The sequence below is a fragment of the Neopsephotus bourkii genome, unplaced genomic scaffold (assembly GCF_033783945.1).
Source record: "Neopsephotus bourkii isolate Nb327-2 ecotype Australia unplaced genomic scaffold, CSIRO-AGI_Nbou_v1 NB_1493, whole genome shotgun sequence".
NCBI classification, from domain to species: domain Eukaryota; kingdom Metazoa; phylum Chordata; class Aves; order Psittaciformes; family Psittacidae; genus Neopsephotus; species Neopsephotus bourkii.
This window is the reverse complement of record NW_026901969.1, coordinates 4,781,519-4,799,798: the sequence shown is the minus strand read 5'-3', so window position 1 is coordinate 4,799,798 and position 18,280 is coordinate 4,781,519. Positions and strand designations below refer to the sequence as shown.

At 36.0% G+C, this 18,280-nt stretch overlaps 1 protein-coding gene across 2 annotated transcripts in view; it reads right to left on the bottom strand.

Annotated features, from left to right (window-relative positions):
- Positions 1 to 18,280, bottom strand: part of PPP1R12A (protein phosphatase 1 regulatory subunit 12A) — a 117,933-nt gene that overhangs the window by 21,534 nt on the left and 78,119 nt on the right. Inside the window, exons 9-18 of one of the 2 annotated variants that reach the window (XM_061369375.1) lie at positions 16,181 to 16,308; positions 13,245 to 13,361; positions 12,664 to 12,879; positions 11,820 to 11,914; positions 8,867 to 8,989; positions 6,875 to 7,036; positions 6,257 to 6,433; positions 3,726 to 3,816; positions 2,287 to 2,484; positions 1,936 to 2,107 (exon numbers count right to left, since the gene is read on the bottom strand). In XM_061369375.1, coding sequence (XP_061225359.1) covers positions 1,936 to 2,107; positions 2,287 to 2,484; positions 3,726 to 3,816; positions 6,257 to 6,433; positions 6,875 to 7,036; positions 8,867 to 8,989; positions 11,820 to 11,914; positions 12,664 to 12,879; positions 13,245 to 13,361; positions 16,181 to 16,308 — 1,479 coding nt within the window. The remainder of the gene's footprint in view (positions 1 to 1,935; positions 2,108 to 2,286; positions 2,485 to 3,725; positions 3,817 to 6,256; positions 6,434 to 6,874; positions 7,037 to 8,866; positions 8,990 to 11,819; positions 11,915 to 12,663; positions 12,880 to 13,244; positions 13,362 to 16,180; positions 16,309 to 18,280) is intronic. The other variant, XM_061369376.1, reaches the window with a different exon arrangement.

Genomic DNA, 18,280 nt, shown 5'->3' with positions numbered 1-18,280 from the left:
TGCTGTAGTACACATTCCTCAGAATGTAGCTCTATAATACTATAAATATTGTTTCGATTCTTGAACATCAATTGCAAAATACTAATTCCATCTCAGCCACCTCAACAAAATGTTTCAATGGGACAGTGATACATATAAATTGTACTTAAAATTCACATTCCCAATCTGTCATATAATAATTCAAACATCTGTGTCAGTAGATGTAGAAAAGTACAAAATAAGACAAGGCAAGTCTTCACAATTCTTTGTCAAACAAAGGTTTTTTTGCTTGCATCAAGAATTGGATACTAAAACTCAAAAACTTTAAAAATTCTGTTAAATCCTCCTTAGAGTCCCCCATTTCATTACAGTCCTCTCCAGTTTGATTTAAGGAAGAATAAAATGGGATCCCCTAGACTACATTAATACTATATTACAGATTCTCCTTTTCTTTAAAAGAAACGCAATTGCAGTTCAAGCCCAACATAGTATCTCAGGATTGTGTTTGTTTCCCTATATGTTTACAAGTAATTTGTACAAAAAAACATTCCATAAACCAAACAACCAAAACCAAACTTGCCCAAGCCAGTTACTTGCCTATTACCATGCAGTCTATTCAGTGTGCTGTTCTTTTATTAAAGAAGAAAACCACAGATTTGAGTTCAGACAGAAGCACCACTAAAAATGTGACTTTAGCACCACTAGTCTTTAAAGATAAATAAACAGTTTAGTGTGAAGCAAGATTTAAACAGAAAAGAAGGAAACACAAATATTCCTGGTGCACATACACCTTCCTTAATTAAAGAAATGATGGTTTTACCTCTGGGCTTTCAGACGGTAACGTATTTCTCCTCCTACAGTCACAATTTGAAAAAAAGAACCTGCTGTAGCTAATATTTACCCATGAAAATAATTTCTAAGAGCAATCTAGAAAGAGTTTCTCAGAGTAAGCATGCATTACTGAAGAATCTTAATCCAAATTTCAGTTCATAGCAGGACACAAAGGAAAAAAAAATCAGGAAGCATATTCCTCAAGTTTAGCTCCAATAACTTCCTCAGAAAATACAAGTCTAGGGAATATGGCAATACTTCTATGTAGTTTATGGAGATTCGATCATTTAATCTGATCCTCTGTATAACAATTATAAATTTCAATCAGTAATTGTGTTCAAGTTACTGATCAATGACTTGAATCAGTCATGTCAACTGTGGCATGCCTCTGAGACAGAGCAGGAAATCACACTGTTATCTATCAACAATGTCTTCTTTTGGCAGGCAACTGGTCAGGCACAACATCTCTGAGAATTATAGCATGTGATTCATATTTGCAGTAAGAGCAAAATCTCTGTGATGTCAAAGAAAAGCTTTTTTCTCACCTCTGAGTCACACATCTGTTCCTCAGCTTAAGGTTACATGAATCCAGTAAGTGCTTAAAAGTATGGTTCCATGAGATATTCTGACCTACCACTGGAAATGTCTTCTTCCCTTTGTTTTCAGCTGCTAATGAAACCTTGAGAGGTTCTTAAAGCATTAAAGCATTGTTCCAATCCTCCAATATTGGAAGGACTGAAAAAAACCTCATTTATTTAATCAAGTAAAATTCCTTCTTAATACCTCCAAGTATTTAAACTCTGAAATGTGGTATCTGTTGATGTGTTAAAGCAGAAATGAAAGCATTATGTGCATACCCATGGCAGTATATTTGACATTTCTAAGATGCATCAATGGAAAACATAGATTCATATAATAATCAGCTGCAAAACACTACCAAGTACAGAAAATCATTTTCCTTTTTATGTTCAAGTTTTGGAATTTCTTGTAAAAGTCTGGAGTAAGATACATCCCCAGTGGTCTTACACATCACACGCTATTTTGAATTACCTGTAGAAGCATATGCTGCCCTTTGTTAACTAAACCAAAGAAAAAAAAATAACCCTTCACAAACAGTACTCCTACCTCTCTCGCTTTCCTTTGTTCCGCTTCGAGAATAGGCCGAAGTTATACCTATAAGGCTGTTTGGTCTGTTCAGTTGGCTTGAAGTTGAAAGAGAGCTAGTGGAGGTGGAGAGCGAAGAGGTGGTTGATGACGAAGACGTTGAAGTTGAAGTTGGTCTATAGCGATGATATGGCTATTCAGCAGAAAAATGTCAAAATTAATTTACCAAGATCAAAAAAGAATTAAAATATATGATATTAAAACATTTACCTAGATAAATAATTCTTACAGTAGTAACAAAATTAAAGCATCATACTTGGGAGTTAAGATTCATACGATTTCTCTACCTAAAGACACTCATCATGAAAATACCTCTTCAACAGTTCGGGAATATCTTTGTCTGTAATCATCATCTTTAGTTTCAGATTCTTTCTTTTCTTCTTGTTTTTCTTTGTCTTGCTTTTCTTTCTCTTCTTTTTCTTTTTCTTCATTTTCCTGTTCTCTGGTTCGTGTGGGACGATTTCTTCCTATAGTTTTTTCAGCTTCCTGAAGATCTGTCAGTGTTACACCCTGTGAAAACAGCAGTTTTCAGCATTTCAGCAAATGTTTCAATGTATCACTCATATTAATGTTGGTGATCACTATTTTAATGACAAAATTCAGCTTAAGAATATTAATTCTAACTATAAGGAAATAAATTTTACCTATATGCTCTACCTGTATGTTTTCCTCTCGAGCCTTGGAGCCAAAAACCTCTTTTTGATTAGCAGAAAGTGTTTGCTGCAATGTGGTCCGCCACAGATTCTCCAGCAACACAATTCTTAGTTTTTTAAATTTGAAAGTAACATCAATAAACTATGAAGATACAGACTTGGCCTTAACATCCATAAGGATGATGGCTGGAGGATTTTTTTTGTGCTGTTTCATCTGGAACTATGTGCTGATTATTCTCAATTTGTCAGCAGACACAAGAAGAGAAGGGTAGAGATGCTCCAGAGGATAGCAGTTGGTAATTGCTTCACTGCTCAAAGAGTGTTCAAGTACCAGCTGGAGATTTTGCTACTCTCACATCCTCCCCTGGGTTAAGATTGCCCTGGCAATTAGTATGAGGTAGATCTGACAGAAATCGGAAAGAGCAACCAAATGTATCAGTATGTAAACTAAGAAAGAAAGGCTGAAAGGAGGCATGCTGTGAGATTCTAGATTATTAGCAAGTAACAAAACCCTCTTCCTTAGTACTCCTCCATGTCCACAGAAACTAGGTTGAATGTATTTTTTTCTATGTCATGGATCTTATTAGCTAGCCATATACTGGTCAGCTCAACCATTATCTTTAGTAGTCCATGTACAGAAAAAAAAGACTGAGAAATGGAAGTACATAAAGTATGCTAAGCCTATTTCTTGAGTATTAAGTCTTCAGTCAGAAACATATAGCTGTTAGTTCTTAAAGAATTCAAAGTGTTAAACATCTATATAACATCAAGATACAATTACTCAAGTAAGCCATTTCACCCCCATGCAATCAAAATCTTCCTTTTAGTGGAGGAGGCTGTGCTTTCAAATTTGTATTAAATGACTCTTCAGTGATTAGAAAAAGCAACTTTCAGTACACAATGAAGGTCACAAAGCTTGCAGGAAAGAAAGGGGAAAAAAGAGGCCAAAGAGGCTTTATTTTATCTGAGACAAGCTGTTTTATACCAGGAAGACCCATCAGTTTATTTGGAGCTTTACTGGGAAATTAGTACTTCATTGTACTCAGGGAGCTACAGAGGGATGCTTCCATAAACGTGGAAGCTTCAATGAAACTATACCTGCGTAGATCTTCTAGACTGTCTTGCTTGCCTGGATCTAGCTTTTCTCTGGGACTCTGACTCTTCATCTCGTACTGGAGTGAGGTATGATCTAAAGAGTTAATTACAAACAAAATTGGCACACAATAACTTTTGTACAAATGTATTAAATGGTCAGAAAAAAACCCACAACACATTATGACTGAAAACCAAAGCAGTTAGAAGAAAATCTTTATATAAACCAGATTACAACCGTATCATAATCACCGATTCATCAAGATTGCAGCCTTAGAACTCAATTAAAATACATCGTGTTTTTCCTACTTAATTAGGTTACTTTTTACCATTTCCTCTAAATGTAACCTGAATTTTTTTGATATTTCAGTAGTCTACTAACACAGCAGTAGAAGACCTCAGAGTCAATTACACATTTATACATAAAATATGTGTGTGCAACTAAACTTCTAGGCATTTAGAAAAAACTAAACATACTGCTAATGCCAAAAATCTAATTATACCAGCTGTTGTTGAGATTAAAAGTCCTTGAGGAGGTGGTTACCATATTTTCATATGAATCATCCATGCTTTGAGTAATCTCACTCCCTTTGAAAAAAACTGTGTTTAAGAATAAATCCTCATGAACCCCCCCCCAAATCCTGCAGAGTAAGCAGGTAACTGTAATCAAAGACAAAAGGCTACTAGAGTACATACAAGGTCTCTAAACCAATATTAAAAATGAGATATATAGCTTCTGAAACCATTCCAAAAGGATGCACCACTATATGCTCCGTTACTAAAAGTAGTTTGCCTTTACTTTTCTAATATTCTTGGAAGTACCATTTCAAACATACTTTCTAAATACACAGTTTCAATCTGTCAATATGGATTAACCAACTTAATTTCTAAGGAAAATACTTAGCATATAATATTTCATATATAAAGAAGTTTTCCATTTGCATATAAACATACAAAGATACACACACGCACATATATATATGTATCTGTATATATACAGATAGATATGCAAGTGCTGATGCTTTCATGTGCACTATCTTTCATGTGCATTGCAGTCATTATTTCAGTTTTGCTGATTTCTCAAGGTTTAATGGGTATTTTATACGCCATCAAGAATGCATCTGTAATAGTATATGACACAATTGGCCCAGAGCCATATAAAAACAAGGCATTTCAGGCCAACTGCTGATATATAAAACATACATAGTTTATGAGCATTAGTATACACGTACTAGTGAGAGCGAACAAGACAGCAAAAGCCTTAATTCTAAATTTCTTGCTTTTCTAGCTCATCTGAAACTGAAAAAGCATATGCATTTTAAAGTTGGGACCACTTCTGAAATAAAAGATGTGTTTTGCTGATTTTGCTTTTGATGTGTTGGGTTCAGCCAAATTTTGCTACGGAAAATGCTGGTTCCAACTACGGTTGTTACTAAGATGGGTTGGAAGCATGTGTGGGCACCTCCTGAATCACGGCAGAGAACTAAAAAATAATCCTCGTTTCAGAGAATTTATTTCATCTCAGTTTTGGGTATGAAGACTATGGAAAATACTACCCCAAATAGGCCTAAAATTATGAAAAATGCTTAAAAGTTATTGCTGTCTTAATTCAACCAAAAGAATGCAGGTTTTCTTCTGTACCCATGAACAGCTTCATTATCTTCGTGAACATACAGAGATGCACAAATCTGGTACGGATGCAGAAGCTGCATTTCAAAACTACTAGAGAAGAAGCAAAGAAATCTTGCATTTCAGCAGGAGTATTAAAGGATAAACATTTATAAATATCTGGAAAAAGAAAAACCCAAGGAAAGCTAACAGGAATTAGCAACTCTTGCTTCCATAAATAGCAGGTAAGAACTCTTTACAGAACCATAAATATGCACCAATCTTAATTCATCCTCAATGTAACACGAAAACCACTGTATTTTTTTAATAACATTTATACCATCTTCTTACTCATTCTTTGTACTGAACAGCTCTGAAACCACTGCATTTACAACTGCATATTATGTTTCAAGTAAAAGAGAGCCTAAATGATGCAATGACATAAACAGAATGTGTTGGGTTCGATATTCCTTTATCAGTAGTGCTAGGCAGACAAGATGACTGAAAAAATGCTACATTGTACCATATTAGCATACTGCCAGTGGCACAGTAGCTCAATCAGCAGCAACCTACTTGTAGTAAGTAATCAATCATTGATTTTCTCATTTTTAATTCCATGTTTTTACACAGTTCCATTATGGGTATATTTAGGAGGACTCATTTAATCTATTACAGAAATACAAATATGAAAGTACCATATACCAGATGAGAATCCAAGGCCAGTAAAAAAAATATATGAATGGTCTCTACAGTACTAAGCTCTTACATACATTGAGGCACACTGCTAGTTGTTTCAGTACAGAGCAAGCAAGTAAGACTGCTTTACATACTGCACTATCCAAATTTGTTGTAACCAACACATTCCTTGAAATAAGAAAAGAAGAAAATTTTTCTGTAAGAGCAACATTACTCTTAGGACCTTTACACACCTCCGTCTCTCCCTGACCTCTGATGTTGAGGACACAGTGCCAGAAGTAGCTGTAGTCATGGCTGTGGTAGTGGCTGTAGCATTTACAACAGATGGTGCAACAGGAACGGTCACTGCTGTAGGAACACTGTCCTTTTCTTTCTCAGTACTATCCTCAGCCCACAAACGATTTGAGGTACTACAGCATAACAAGCAGCAACACAAAAAAAGAGAAAAGGAAACAGCTAAACAATGAAAGCACTTTACTAAACAACTAATAACATGTAAATTGAGGGATGGATTTTTTTTAAAAACAATCTGAGAAATGTCTCTACTATGAAAGCTCAACTTGAGCTGTTAAATTGAAACCATTAAGAATTAGCAGTTCACAATAATGGAACTTTTATTCTTTGCACCCTTCTAACATTCAATTTAGTCTTTTATACCAATATGGCAGTCACTTTACAGTAGAAAGCCATTCACAATTTTTGAGCCAAATTGTATAAAATCAAAACAAATTTAACAGGAAAATGAAAAAATCCAGAGCCCCAGGATCTACTAAACAAGAACGCATGCACAAACATAAGCACACAATAGACCTGACAAAAAAAGAAGACAAGAAGTGTGCTGGTGCCATTACCTGCTTTGTACACCTGCTGAAGTAGAACCCGTTGTACTCTTTGTAGTAGTGTTTGTGCTGGCAGGCAGTGTTTTCTGAAGACCAGCAGAAGAGGTAACTGTTGATGCAGTACTTGGAACATTAGAACTAATCAAATCATCTTGTCTTCTACCAAAGGAGCCACTGAAGGAGAGACATGCACATTGGATGCATTTGTATTAAGTATCTTTACTCATTAAAATATCACAAAGCTGTGAATTATCCAATAAACTCCTGACTATGTATTCTTGTGTCTCAGTTGAGTATCAGAAAATTCTGAGGCAAAAGAGCTATTTTCCTCACTATTCCTTGACTAGGACTTCTAACTTATGACATCAGAGGGCAGCAGAAGTATGCCTTAGCTGTGACCATTTCTCCACACAAAGATAAAAGAATCTCACTGGCTTGTGTATGACTGTCTTAATCACATCTACTGAAGTACACATGCAGATGGGCCCCCAATATCCCATTTTTAAACCGCTGTTTCACCCCCACTGAATACCTCAGAAAATGCAGAATTTTACTCCACAGCTTGTCAGAAATGTCATCAATATCACTCCTCCTATAATTTTCAACCAATTAAATGTACTGCTTTTTTTTAATCATCCCCAGAGAGATTAACCTCCCACTCAAACTTTTCCCTTGCTTTTCAAGTTGTAAAGAAGTTACAGTGTTTTCCACATTTTTATCCATTGATTCTTGCTGAACAAATTTTATATGACCAAGTCAGGATGTTTTCCCATAACTGAATCTCAGAATCAGAGTTAGGACAGACATAACATCATATTGCCAACTGCAAAAGATTTAAGGAAAGATGCTTCTTTCTCATTCTGCAGTTGATCATTTTTTTCTATTACTATCGATTCTATAATGACAAAGAAAAAATAACTGTACAAGAACAACTAAGGAAATACCCTGTTAGAGCACCACGTGCCATTAAAAGTGATGAGTACATTTTGTTTGAAGACTGGAGCATAAATACTGATTAAAGCTAACATGCAAAGATTGCTCTCATACATCAACTACTGATATTTCCCATCCCGAACTGGAAATCTGTGCATTATCTTTCCTAAACCTAAAGGTAGGAAATTGAGGGTTTTTTTTAAGACAGGAGGTTAACAAAGATGTAAGATGTATTATGCTGTGTATGAAACAGCCTGTCTACACGCCACTGACATCAATGTCAAGACTAAATAAGTATTAAGTAGCACGTACATCAGCAGTACATATCAATATGCAACTCAGCTACCCGAATCTTTTCTTTTGATGTATTCAATTTAGGTATTCATTGCTCCACTAATTCCAATGAACAACTTTACTCAAATAGCTACACTGAAACTACACAATGGAGTAAAATCAATCATCTCTGTATCTGCAGGATAGGATTCCTTCTGAGAAAATCTTGCAAGACAGGAGTTGTGCACAACTGAAAATTAATTTCATTTAGTCTGTATTCAAGTTAGTTTTATGTTTGCATTCTAGGATGCTAATATTCACCATAGGGATGGTTATAATCTATCACTATGGAGAGCAGCCCAAGATCTCCGATACTGGTCATGCAAAAACCTGAAGTCAACAGAGACAATACTTTCCCCCTTTTCTTTTCAAATACCAAGCAGAATTATTTGTATTCCAACATATAAAGTAGTTCTCTTTGGTTACTGAACTAACCTGGAAAGAGTCAAATGAACCTCAAACTGAAACAAACAACAGGAAAAAGAAAGCGTATAATTTTAATTATATAGCAGTTGCTGCAACACTCTAACTTAGTAAAAATGGTGTAGCTTTCAAATCAGCATGAGCACTGCATCAGCATAAGTGCATACTTCTAAATTATTAACATTTCAACATGTCAGCATTCAGTTTCAAACTGTCCTTATGAAGTGATTCAGCACTTCATTCATTGTTTTCTTTTCATAATTTGTAAGCTTGTTTTGATAAAAAAAAAAAAGAAAGTAAGAGAAAATCCCACACCTTCTTTGATAACTTGTGTTTAATGATGTAGGACCTTCATTCAAACTGTTTTTCTTGACATCTTCCTCCCATTTTCTCCTGGTGTAGGAACTGCCACCACGTATTGAGCTAGCAGACAAGTCCCTGTAAAAAAAATTTTAGTTTAGCAAACCTGTATTAAAGAAGGCTGTTCTTGATGTGAGCTGAAAAGGCATTTCATATTAAGTATTAAAACCCTGGATAACACACTTAAACAAAATCATGTGAAACAGGAATAAAATTACCTTTATGGACAATAATTTCCAAGCTCCTATGGAAAAATATTACAGTCAAGCTAACACTGTCAGAAATATAATAGAAAAGTCGTATTAAAAGAAAAACTGCTAAAGAGGATCGAATCATCATCAGAAACTGATTTCATGGGCTTTTTCATTCTTTGATGTTATAAAAAGTTTAAGAGCTGACTAGCCTTTAGAACGCATGATACTGTACACCAGTATAAACAGGCCTGCAGTAGCCATTCCTGAGTGGCCTGCCACGTATCACTAGCTGACATTACTTTAGTCATAAGGAATTTCCAGCCTGCTGTTGCAGTTTATAGCAGAAAGAAATAACCTTGCAAAAGTCTACTTAGGAAAAACACCCTGAAAACTGAGACGAAAAAAACCTGAATTCTAATAAAAATGTCAGCTCAACATTTAAACTAAAGTTCAGACAGAAGGAAAAAAAGTCTTTCACTATACCTAAAAGGCAGCCAGGTGTGCAAGGGAAAAATAATGTTTTGTAAAGATGTATTTTATGTTCAGACACCTATGGCCTTCAGAATGTACCTCTTTTTGCACAAGAATTTATGCTAGCACTTTCTGCTGCAGTTGGAAATAACCTTAGAAAATGATCAAACACAGGCCAATGTGTTTTTCTTACCACCAAAATGTCTTTTCAACCCATGCCTTACCACCAAAGAAAAGGAATTCTGAGATATGACCTGACTTTGAAAGGTCCTGCTATATGACAAGTTTTTCATAACTACTGAAAGTTTCACTTTGCCAGGACACTACATACTTCAGCACTTCTGCTGTAGCACTGGCTACTCTACTGAGGCTGGAAGCCTGAGATTTGTTAACCTAAAAACCCAGCCAGGATTCATCTTGGAAGTCCATTATTCACAGTGGGATGTCAGCTGCATTACACTACATCATCGATAAGCTAGACAAGCAGGTGTTCAGACAGGGAGAACAAGAACCCAGCATCTGAGTAAGAAGGACAAAGATCTGGGACAAAGGCAGAAACCTCAATACTTTACTAAGGCACCTGTAAGGCAGATGGTTAAATTCTACATGTAAAGAAGGCCAGGCTAAATGTCAAAGATCTCTTATGGCTTCAGGCAAGTAAGCTGGGTTGTCTGACACATCATACACTAGGCACAGTGCTGGTGCCTAAACAGGCGGGCCTAAAAGCAGGCTTCATCTCTGGTTCACCAAGGAATACAGAAAGTTCTTATGTCAACTGTTTGGTCAGCACTGGGACTAATGAGACTGATGACCCAAATTCACCCAATGCAAATGAGGAAAAACTTACTATCGCTGATACCTAGTTTTGGAACTATGTCTGTGAATGGTTAAGACAGGCACATCAAGGACACAAACCTCAACACTGAGGTAAAATTTAACCCCTTTGTTACAAGCAATAACAGCTTCTGAGAAATAAAACCACAATGAAATATTTATCCCAATCTTAATGTATCATCTAGTTAAGACACTTGTAGACAACAAGAGTTTTTGAGAAGATCTCAAAAGAATAAAAATTGGAATAATGATAATGTCTCTTATAAGCAAACCCCAACTGACAAACTCAGCCTCAAAGAATACAGTATTCCAGAGAATGATAAGCACAAACAGAACTCCAAACTGTCCTGTTACAGACATGCAAACTAAAAGAAATCGGGTGAAGCAACATAAGAGATGCTACTTAGGGGAGCGTGAGAGCTAGAATATCCCTGTTTCCAAACAGAATTTGTCACCCAGGGACTGAACTTCAGCAGCAGTATCCTGCAAGCATAAGAAAAAACAGTATTTATCTTGTGTTTGTGCTGAAATCAACCATTCTCAAGAGCAGCAACAAAGAATCTCCTCTTCAGACAGAAGATTTATCAGTCTTACAGACAATGATCATAACAGTACATTTTGAGCAATGAGAGTATTTTCAGTTCACATCATTCAACATTCAGCTATCTAGATTTGATCCGACAGAAATAAGACATTAGGGAGAATTCTAAGTTTTGTACTATGTATTTTATCTTAACTCAAAAAAATGCCCAAGTAGAACTGTAGTAAAGGAGAGAAGTGAAAAATTAGAGGTTTCTGACAACGCAAATACGCCATGGAAGCAGCCCAAATGCTAACAGGTAACAAGCCTATGCACCTAAATCCGTTGTTTCTTTTTTACTGAAAGCTAAAAAGTATCAGCAAAGAAAGTAAAAATCTCCAAATGAAGATGAAAAGTCAACATATAAACAAGAAAAAATGCTTTAGTAACTTCTGACTTTTGCAAATCATTGCTGCTGCCCAATATAGTTTTAAACAAAAACTATAAGAAACACAACATTTTATTATTATCAAAAGTAACAATGGAGACCAGAACGCTAAAGCTCAAGTCAAAGCGGTAAAATGCCTTTAGCACCTTCCAGTAGCTTAAAGTTTACAACTACGTACTTTGGATTTTATTCGTTTTCTCCCCTAAGATGACAGCACTCATTGCCCAGTTCTCCTCTTGTCATAAAATAACACTGATTTTAAAAAGGGTTATTACAATCTACAATATCAAAAACCTTCAGGAATTGGATTACCATATGGATTAGCAAAACCTATAGAGCAGGATAATGCTATAAATTAGCATTTTCTTAAAATTTGTAAGTTTGTCAGCCACTCTAAAATCAAGCAATTTTATATTTAACAGAAATTGTAATTTCAGTCACCTGTTCTCTTTTTCATCAATGTCAGAGGTACTGGCCAGTCGTCTTGGTATTGTAGGTGCAACATATGCAAGTCTAGCTCCTTTTCCATCTTTCTCCTGAAACACATGATTTTTATTAAGTGTTATTGATTATACTGCTGTTGGCTGGAAAATCATCATTATGACAACTTCAGCTATATTTACTGTGACTTGATTATGCAAGTGATTTTTAAGCTTTAATTAAATGTCATAAGGCCTACATCAGGAAAAGGAGGCTATTCATGTTTTCATTCTAGTGAGGCAAATGACTCGATTTCTTTTCCTTTCTGATTTGCTGCAGTACAGTTCCAACACTGTTTTCTGAAAGCAGCTGTTTCAGTATTTTCATATAGTATAGCATTATTCTTAATCCTGAAAACATTTAAAGATTTGTAAGTGAAACAGAACCACAAGTTCTATGCTAGTCACTGTCCCAAATTAGTACTTCACTTATTTCTCTATTCATTTTTAACTACAAAACCGTATTTTTGTAAATAAAAATGACTGTGGAATACAAAACCACTCCTTTTTTATAAGGTTCTTTCAACATCACTCTCCACGTGATGCCAAAACTATCAAACCTCTGATGTCCCTTAACTGTAAAAACTACTACTAGCATTTCAAGCCCCAGAAAGGGAAAAGCCCAGATCAATGCACCAGGTCACAACACGGGTACCTACTAAAGAAAATACACAGAAGTTGCATGACTTTTTGGAATGTTGGTAAAGAACAGATGTGTAGTGCAGTCTTAATTCGACAGTACATCACAAACATCTATACTAAATAAGGTAGATAGTTTCTTCAAAATGTTTCACACCAAAAATTACCTTTTCTTTGTTGTCTAATGAAGAGGAAAGTCTAGGACTTGAAGCAGAACGCATAACACCTGCAGAGTCCTTTTCTTTCTGAGCTTCTTTGGAAGCAGTAATCTCTGCAAGGGCACCATAACTACCAGTTTTTCTAAGACCTAGCCTCCATGAAGCAGGAGATTCATCTTTCCTCTCTTCTTCTTTGGGAGAAACCTTGGTTGTAGATGTTGGAAACTATAAAACACATGTAAATGAATTTATATTACTAATTTTCATTACCTGCAGTACTTCATGCTCCTTGTGGAGATTTGAGAATACAACTCTTTTTAATAATCGCAGATGTGTTGAATTGGTAGGGGAGTTTTAATGAGACATAACCTACACACTCTCCTCTTTAAATTAGTTAATGAGGTAAGAAATGTAAGACTGGTCAAGGTATAGTACTCCTCTACAAGTTAGCTTAGAAAAACCCACACTTTGTAATAACACACTGTGAGCAGGAGATGCAAACTTAGAAACATGCAAATCCAGTATCAACATTTTAATTAAATATGTTATTTTGCAACCTGTACACAAACCTGTGCACACCAGAACCTCACCATCGATTTTTCACCCTTATTGGGCACAAGAACAATGCCAGTTTTGCGCAAGCCCTGCCTCCATGATGCAGGATCTACTGACTCCGCGACAGGCATGATAGGAGGAATGAAATCATACTAAAGCCATTTAAGACAAGACAAAGATGAAGATGGAAAGAATGGAAAACAGAAATAAAAGGTTGTTTTAAAACTACATAGCTTGATCCTATGTTTATGTTATGTTACACCACAAAATACCAAAAAGCAGTAAGAGACTTAAAACCTTAGTAACAGATTCTTATTAAAAACACAGCATGTTTAGCTACTTCAGAGACAGAATTACAGTTTGCATAAAAGAGGACAGCAAAGCCTGTTGACCTAACAAGGTTCATGACCTAAATCCTCATATGGCTGAATACTGGAAGATTCACACTATTATACCTTTTATCTTCTATCCCTTAATACCATCCCATGCTAGCTTAGATACCAAACCCCATACCTTCGCTCCCAAACTCACCGTACTTCAGTACCCTCAGACAGAAAGCAGCATTACTGAATGCCATACAGACTGAAGAAAACCCAGATTCAAGCTTAGTACACTGCATCTGCACCACTTGTGAGCAACATAGGGTTTGGCCAGCTGTGGTGTAAAAGCAGAAGAGTAAGTGCAGTAGCACAGACGGTGCAAACCTGAAAAGGCAGGTGCAAGAGTATGTACAACATCTCACATGCACTGCTGTTTTACCTTAAGTAGTAAAACCAGTTTAAAGCCTTTCTGCTTATTGATATGAGCTGCAATTGCTTTTCTAGATCCCATGCACTTGCTATGTTACAAGACAATTAGTCTTGATACAAATGTGCATTTATTTTGTAGCTACAGAAGACCCTGAACTTTTCACATATAGTATTAGGTAACTCATTTACTTTTAACCTGTACCTTTTAAGACAAAAAGATAAGCCATTAATTCTTGCATAGTAAAATTAGAACAAACAAAATGCCAGTATATTAATGATTTATAAAAGGTTACCATCCAGCTGACAATCAAACTTACTATAAAGCCTGTGTGGCCATCTCCCCAACCCCCCTAATATATTGCCATTTAATCTCATATCAAAAAATTGTGTATATTTGATCATTCAACTCCGGAATATCAAGCCACACTCCAGCTAGCAACAATTTGCTAACATCCTATTGTTGAAGATCATATAACTAAGAATGCTTTTGCATAATATAAGATTAATGGATTAGAAGGGACAAGCTAGGAAACTCCCAACTTCAAGATGAAGTTTAGGTAATTACAAGAAAAATTCTGTGTTTGAAGTGTGAGGTAGAATCTACAGCATTCAAAGATAACTAAGTGCAGTAAGAAAAGTGGGTGGAGAGCACATCAGTTTAACTGCCCAATTGCCACAAACACTTGTACTACTGAAGTGATTTCAAAAGATAAACTGTATAAAGTAGGCCTATTTCCTCGCAGTAAAATTCGCATTATATATTTGAATTCATTCCAACAAGCCACAGTTAGCAAACCAGCAAATTATTCACAATGTCTTCCCTCCCTCATGCATTTACTAGTTTGTATGGAGAACTTGTACCTCTTGAGCTTTGCACAGCTCCTAAGCTTTGCAAACACAGCTCTCATGACAGAGAACCATAATTCCTTACTAGCCAGCAGACAATGTTTAGATGAACATCACAAGATCACCCTGGAACCTAGCTGTCTGCCCAGTCACAAAGTTCAGTGAAGGGAAGCAGGAGTCATTCCTGCAAGTGAGCCATGCCCACAGTTCCCCTTTTGCTCTCATGTTTTTTGACATAAATCTTGTGAATGTCAGTCACAATGATTTTTGTAAAGCAGCTCTTAGGATCAGGAAGATTGGCCCAGCTCTATTGTACAGCATCACATAATATGATGCAGTTGGGCAATATCTTCCCTGCATCTGCGACATTAAAGCATACTTTGTTAAGATGAATCACTGTTAGGTTCCATTGTGAACATAAAAGTAAAACTCCAATAAGCTCCCAGGAGCTAAATACAATGCATAGTATTCACTCAGCAGTACATCTTATCTTCTTTACTCTCTACAGAACGCAGCTACTAGGTCTCTTGAACACGCTTTTCAACAGCATCAGTAGAGGGTTAGACCTTGGTTACGATGCGAACAAAAAAGCGACAATGACTGAGAAATGAAGCCTTACCAACTTGCTATACAGTTTGCTTTGATATTCTGAAAGTTTGACTTGTATACCACCTTCTGACTATGCATTTTTATCTAACTTTTTTTTTCACGGGGGATTACATATCTTGCACAACCCAAACTAAAAAGCTTCCTGTACACAATATGCCTTTGCTAGATGTGGTTTTGAGCTGTGCATTGAATAAAAAAACATGTGTCCTAGTCCTCTAGCCCATCCATGAGGTCCTAACAATACTGAAAACAGGGTTGGGACCTACAGCACTTTCTACTTATTTCTGCTGCCTTTTTCAACTTTCGCACCTAAGTACTAGCTGAGTGCTTTTAAGAACTCCTGAAAGCACTTCAGTCATACTTACCTTCCTTAAGTGCATCACAAACACAGGCACAGAGAGACACTAGAACTGCAGTTTCTAAAAATTCTGGAGGAGTCTGCCATAGAAAAGACTTTCAAAGAATGAAGCTTAGCTTCAAAAAAAGCAAGAACTCCACTCACTGTGCAACAGATTTTTGCTTTTTGAAAAGATGTTCAGCTGTTTCATAGTTGCGTACATTACATCCCTGTTTAGAATCAAAACCATTCAAAGCTTAAAAAAGTTGAACATAGTTTCTGCAGAAAAAGACAAAATATTTTAGGAATCCATGCATATTTTCAGCTATTCACTGGATAACCCTATCCACTTTTTATAGAAGGACCAAGAAGCGTCTGCTTGCACACAGAAACAGAAATCTAAAATAATGAGAAAGACATTTTGGTTTACCTTCTTAACAGGTGATGTAGGTGCCCCCTGGCCACCAACTACAGAAGGCGCTGTCATAGCTACTGATGCTGATTGTGTACTTGTGGTATTTGCATTGTTAGTTACAGCTGCCAAGGTTTTGGTCTTATCTGCAAAATATTTACAAGATTTGAGTTTTCATTTTTCATTCACAATTTCATCACTTCTACAAGACAGAGCCTGATTTCTTTTGAACAAATCGGACAGTCAACTTTCCAAGCAGCATTTTACTATCTATTCCTTGAGGTCTTCCCCCTCACTCCCAATCTGTACCTTAGGTCCATCTTGTTTCCATAATGGTCATGGCATGTAACTTTTTTTTTGTCATTCAAAAAGTGTTAAACACTCAGAGATGCAGATGTAAAGAACCATTCAGGTTGAAAGTGACCTCGGGACATAATCTAATTCAACCTCCTACTCAAAGAACAGTTAATATTGTGTACAGACCAGGTTGCTCAGGGCTTTGACGAGTCAGGTCCTGAAAACCTCTAGAGACAGAGAGTCCACAGTGTTCCCAAACCATCTATATTTGAGTATATGGCTCATGACCATACAATTTTAACAGTAGGAGGTACGTTGACATCTAACAGTTAATGTGAACTGCAGAGGATGTTGTTCCAAAGTGAAATATTTTACTGATGCAGTGAACAAATACAAAAAAAACAGCTTACATGTCTAACTGCACTTAATGGAAAGTTCGTTTTAAACACAAGTGAAAATAAGTGGTGGTAAACTCCTAGGTCATGGTGATAAAAACGTTCAACAGAGCAATGTGGACTGACAATATGATTCAGATGATGTACAGGGAGATCTGCTGGAAATCTGCAAATGAGTAATACAGCTTTAAAATATCCAGGAAAAGTTCTCAGGAGTGGAAAGAGAAAATTGTTTGGGTTTCTTTTTTTTTACAACTGTATTCTGAAATGATTTCTGACAATTTCAGAACAGGACTGTAAGAATATAGCTGTGTGCATGACTGAGCTAAAACCAAATTCCAAAGCACCACTAAATTACTTCAAGCAATGTAAGTTAACAAACCTGAACTGCTGAAATTTGTTTACCTCCTTTAGGAGACATACAGCTTCATATTCATATTTCACTTCTTGGTTTTACAGACAGAAATGCATTTATTCTTAAACTGTATTCATAATCAATGAAACAGAATGTTTATTTTAGGAAAAAAATTCAAATATCCCCACAGATTAGAAATCAGAGTTTCCAGTACTGCAGAATATTGAACTCTAGTAAACTATTTTACTACCAGAATGCTTCTTATAATCTTACAATTTTTCACTAGAAAACTGCCTTAAGCTGAATAGTGGGAAAAAAGGGAAAGTACAAACTTGGAATTTAGAGATGCAGCTCTACAGGGAAAAGCTTGAAGTCTAGCTTGCCAAATAAAGTATGATAAAGCCTTGTTGATATTAAAAACCCCAAAGTTTACATAAATTAATTCTTGTGTCACAGTCATACTTTCCTGGCACGAAGTATCTACTGGTAACGAAGAGAACACAGTTACCAGAATCACAGAGCTCAGGATACACTACAGTTAGCTCAGTGACTGAGAGATTACTACATGTTATATATTTCTTGTGTTTTGAGTTTATGAAAGCTCAGTCTCTGTGAATAAGGGATGCAAGTATACTAAGGTGAAAGACTAATTACAAAGCTTGATAGATTTTTTTTTTCCAGCTTAACAATGAAATGCTGGTTTATTTCAAAATACAAAAGTAATTAGGCCATAACAGAGTTTGGTTTCACAATTTATTTTTATTTCTTCCTACATTAAATATTTATGATACACTGGTTAGCTTTGAAATCCCTCCTTAGTCTTAACTTCCCAGGTGAAAAAAATTAGGAAGAATGTTTAAAAATAAGGACAGACAGCTCAGAGTTACTTATTTAAAGAAGTATAAAATATTAACAAGGTATTTCTAATGACATCTATGCCCTTGTATTGCATTGCTGCACTGTAGTTCTAAAATTCTTTACTAGGATTCAACATACATCTTGAAACACAAATCACCTGATATTTGTTTTGTGATTTGGAGGAAGGTGCAATGCTGTTCTTAAATCACTACT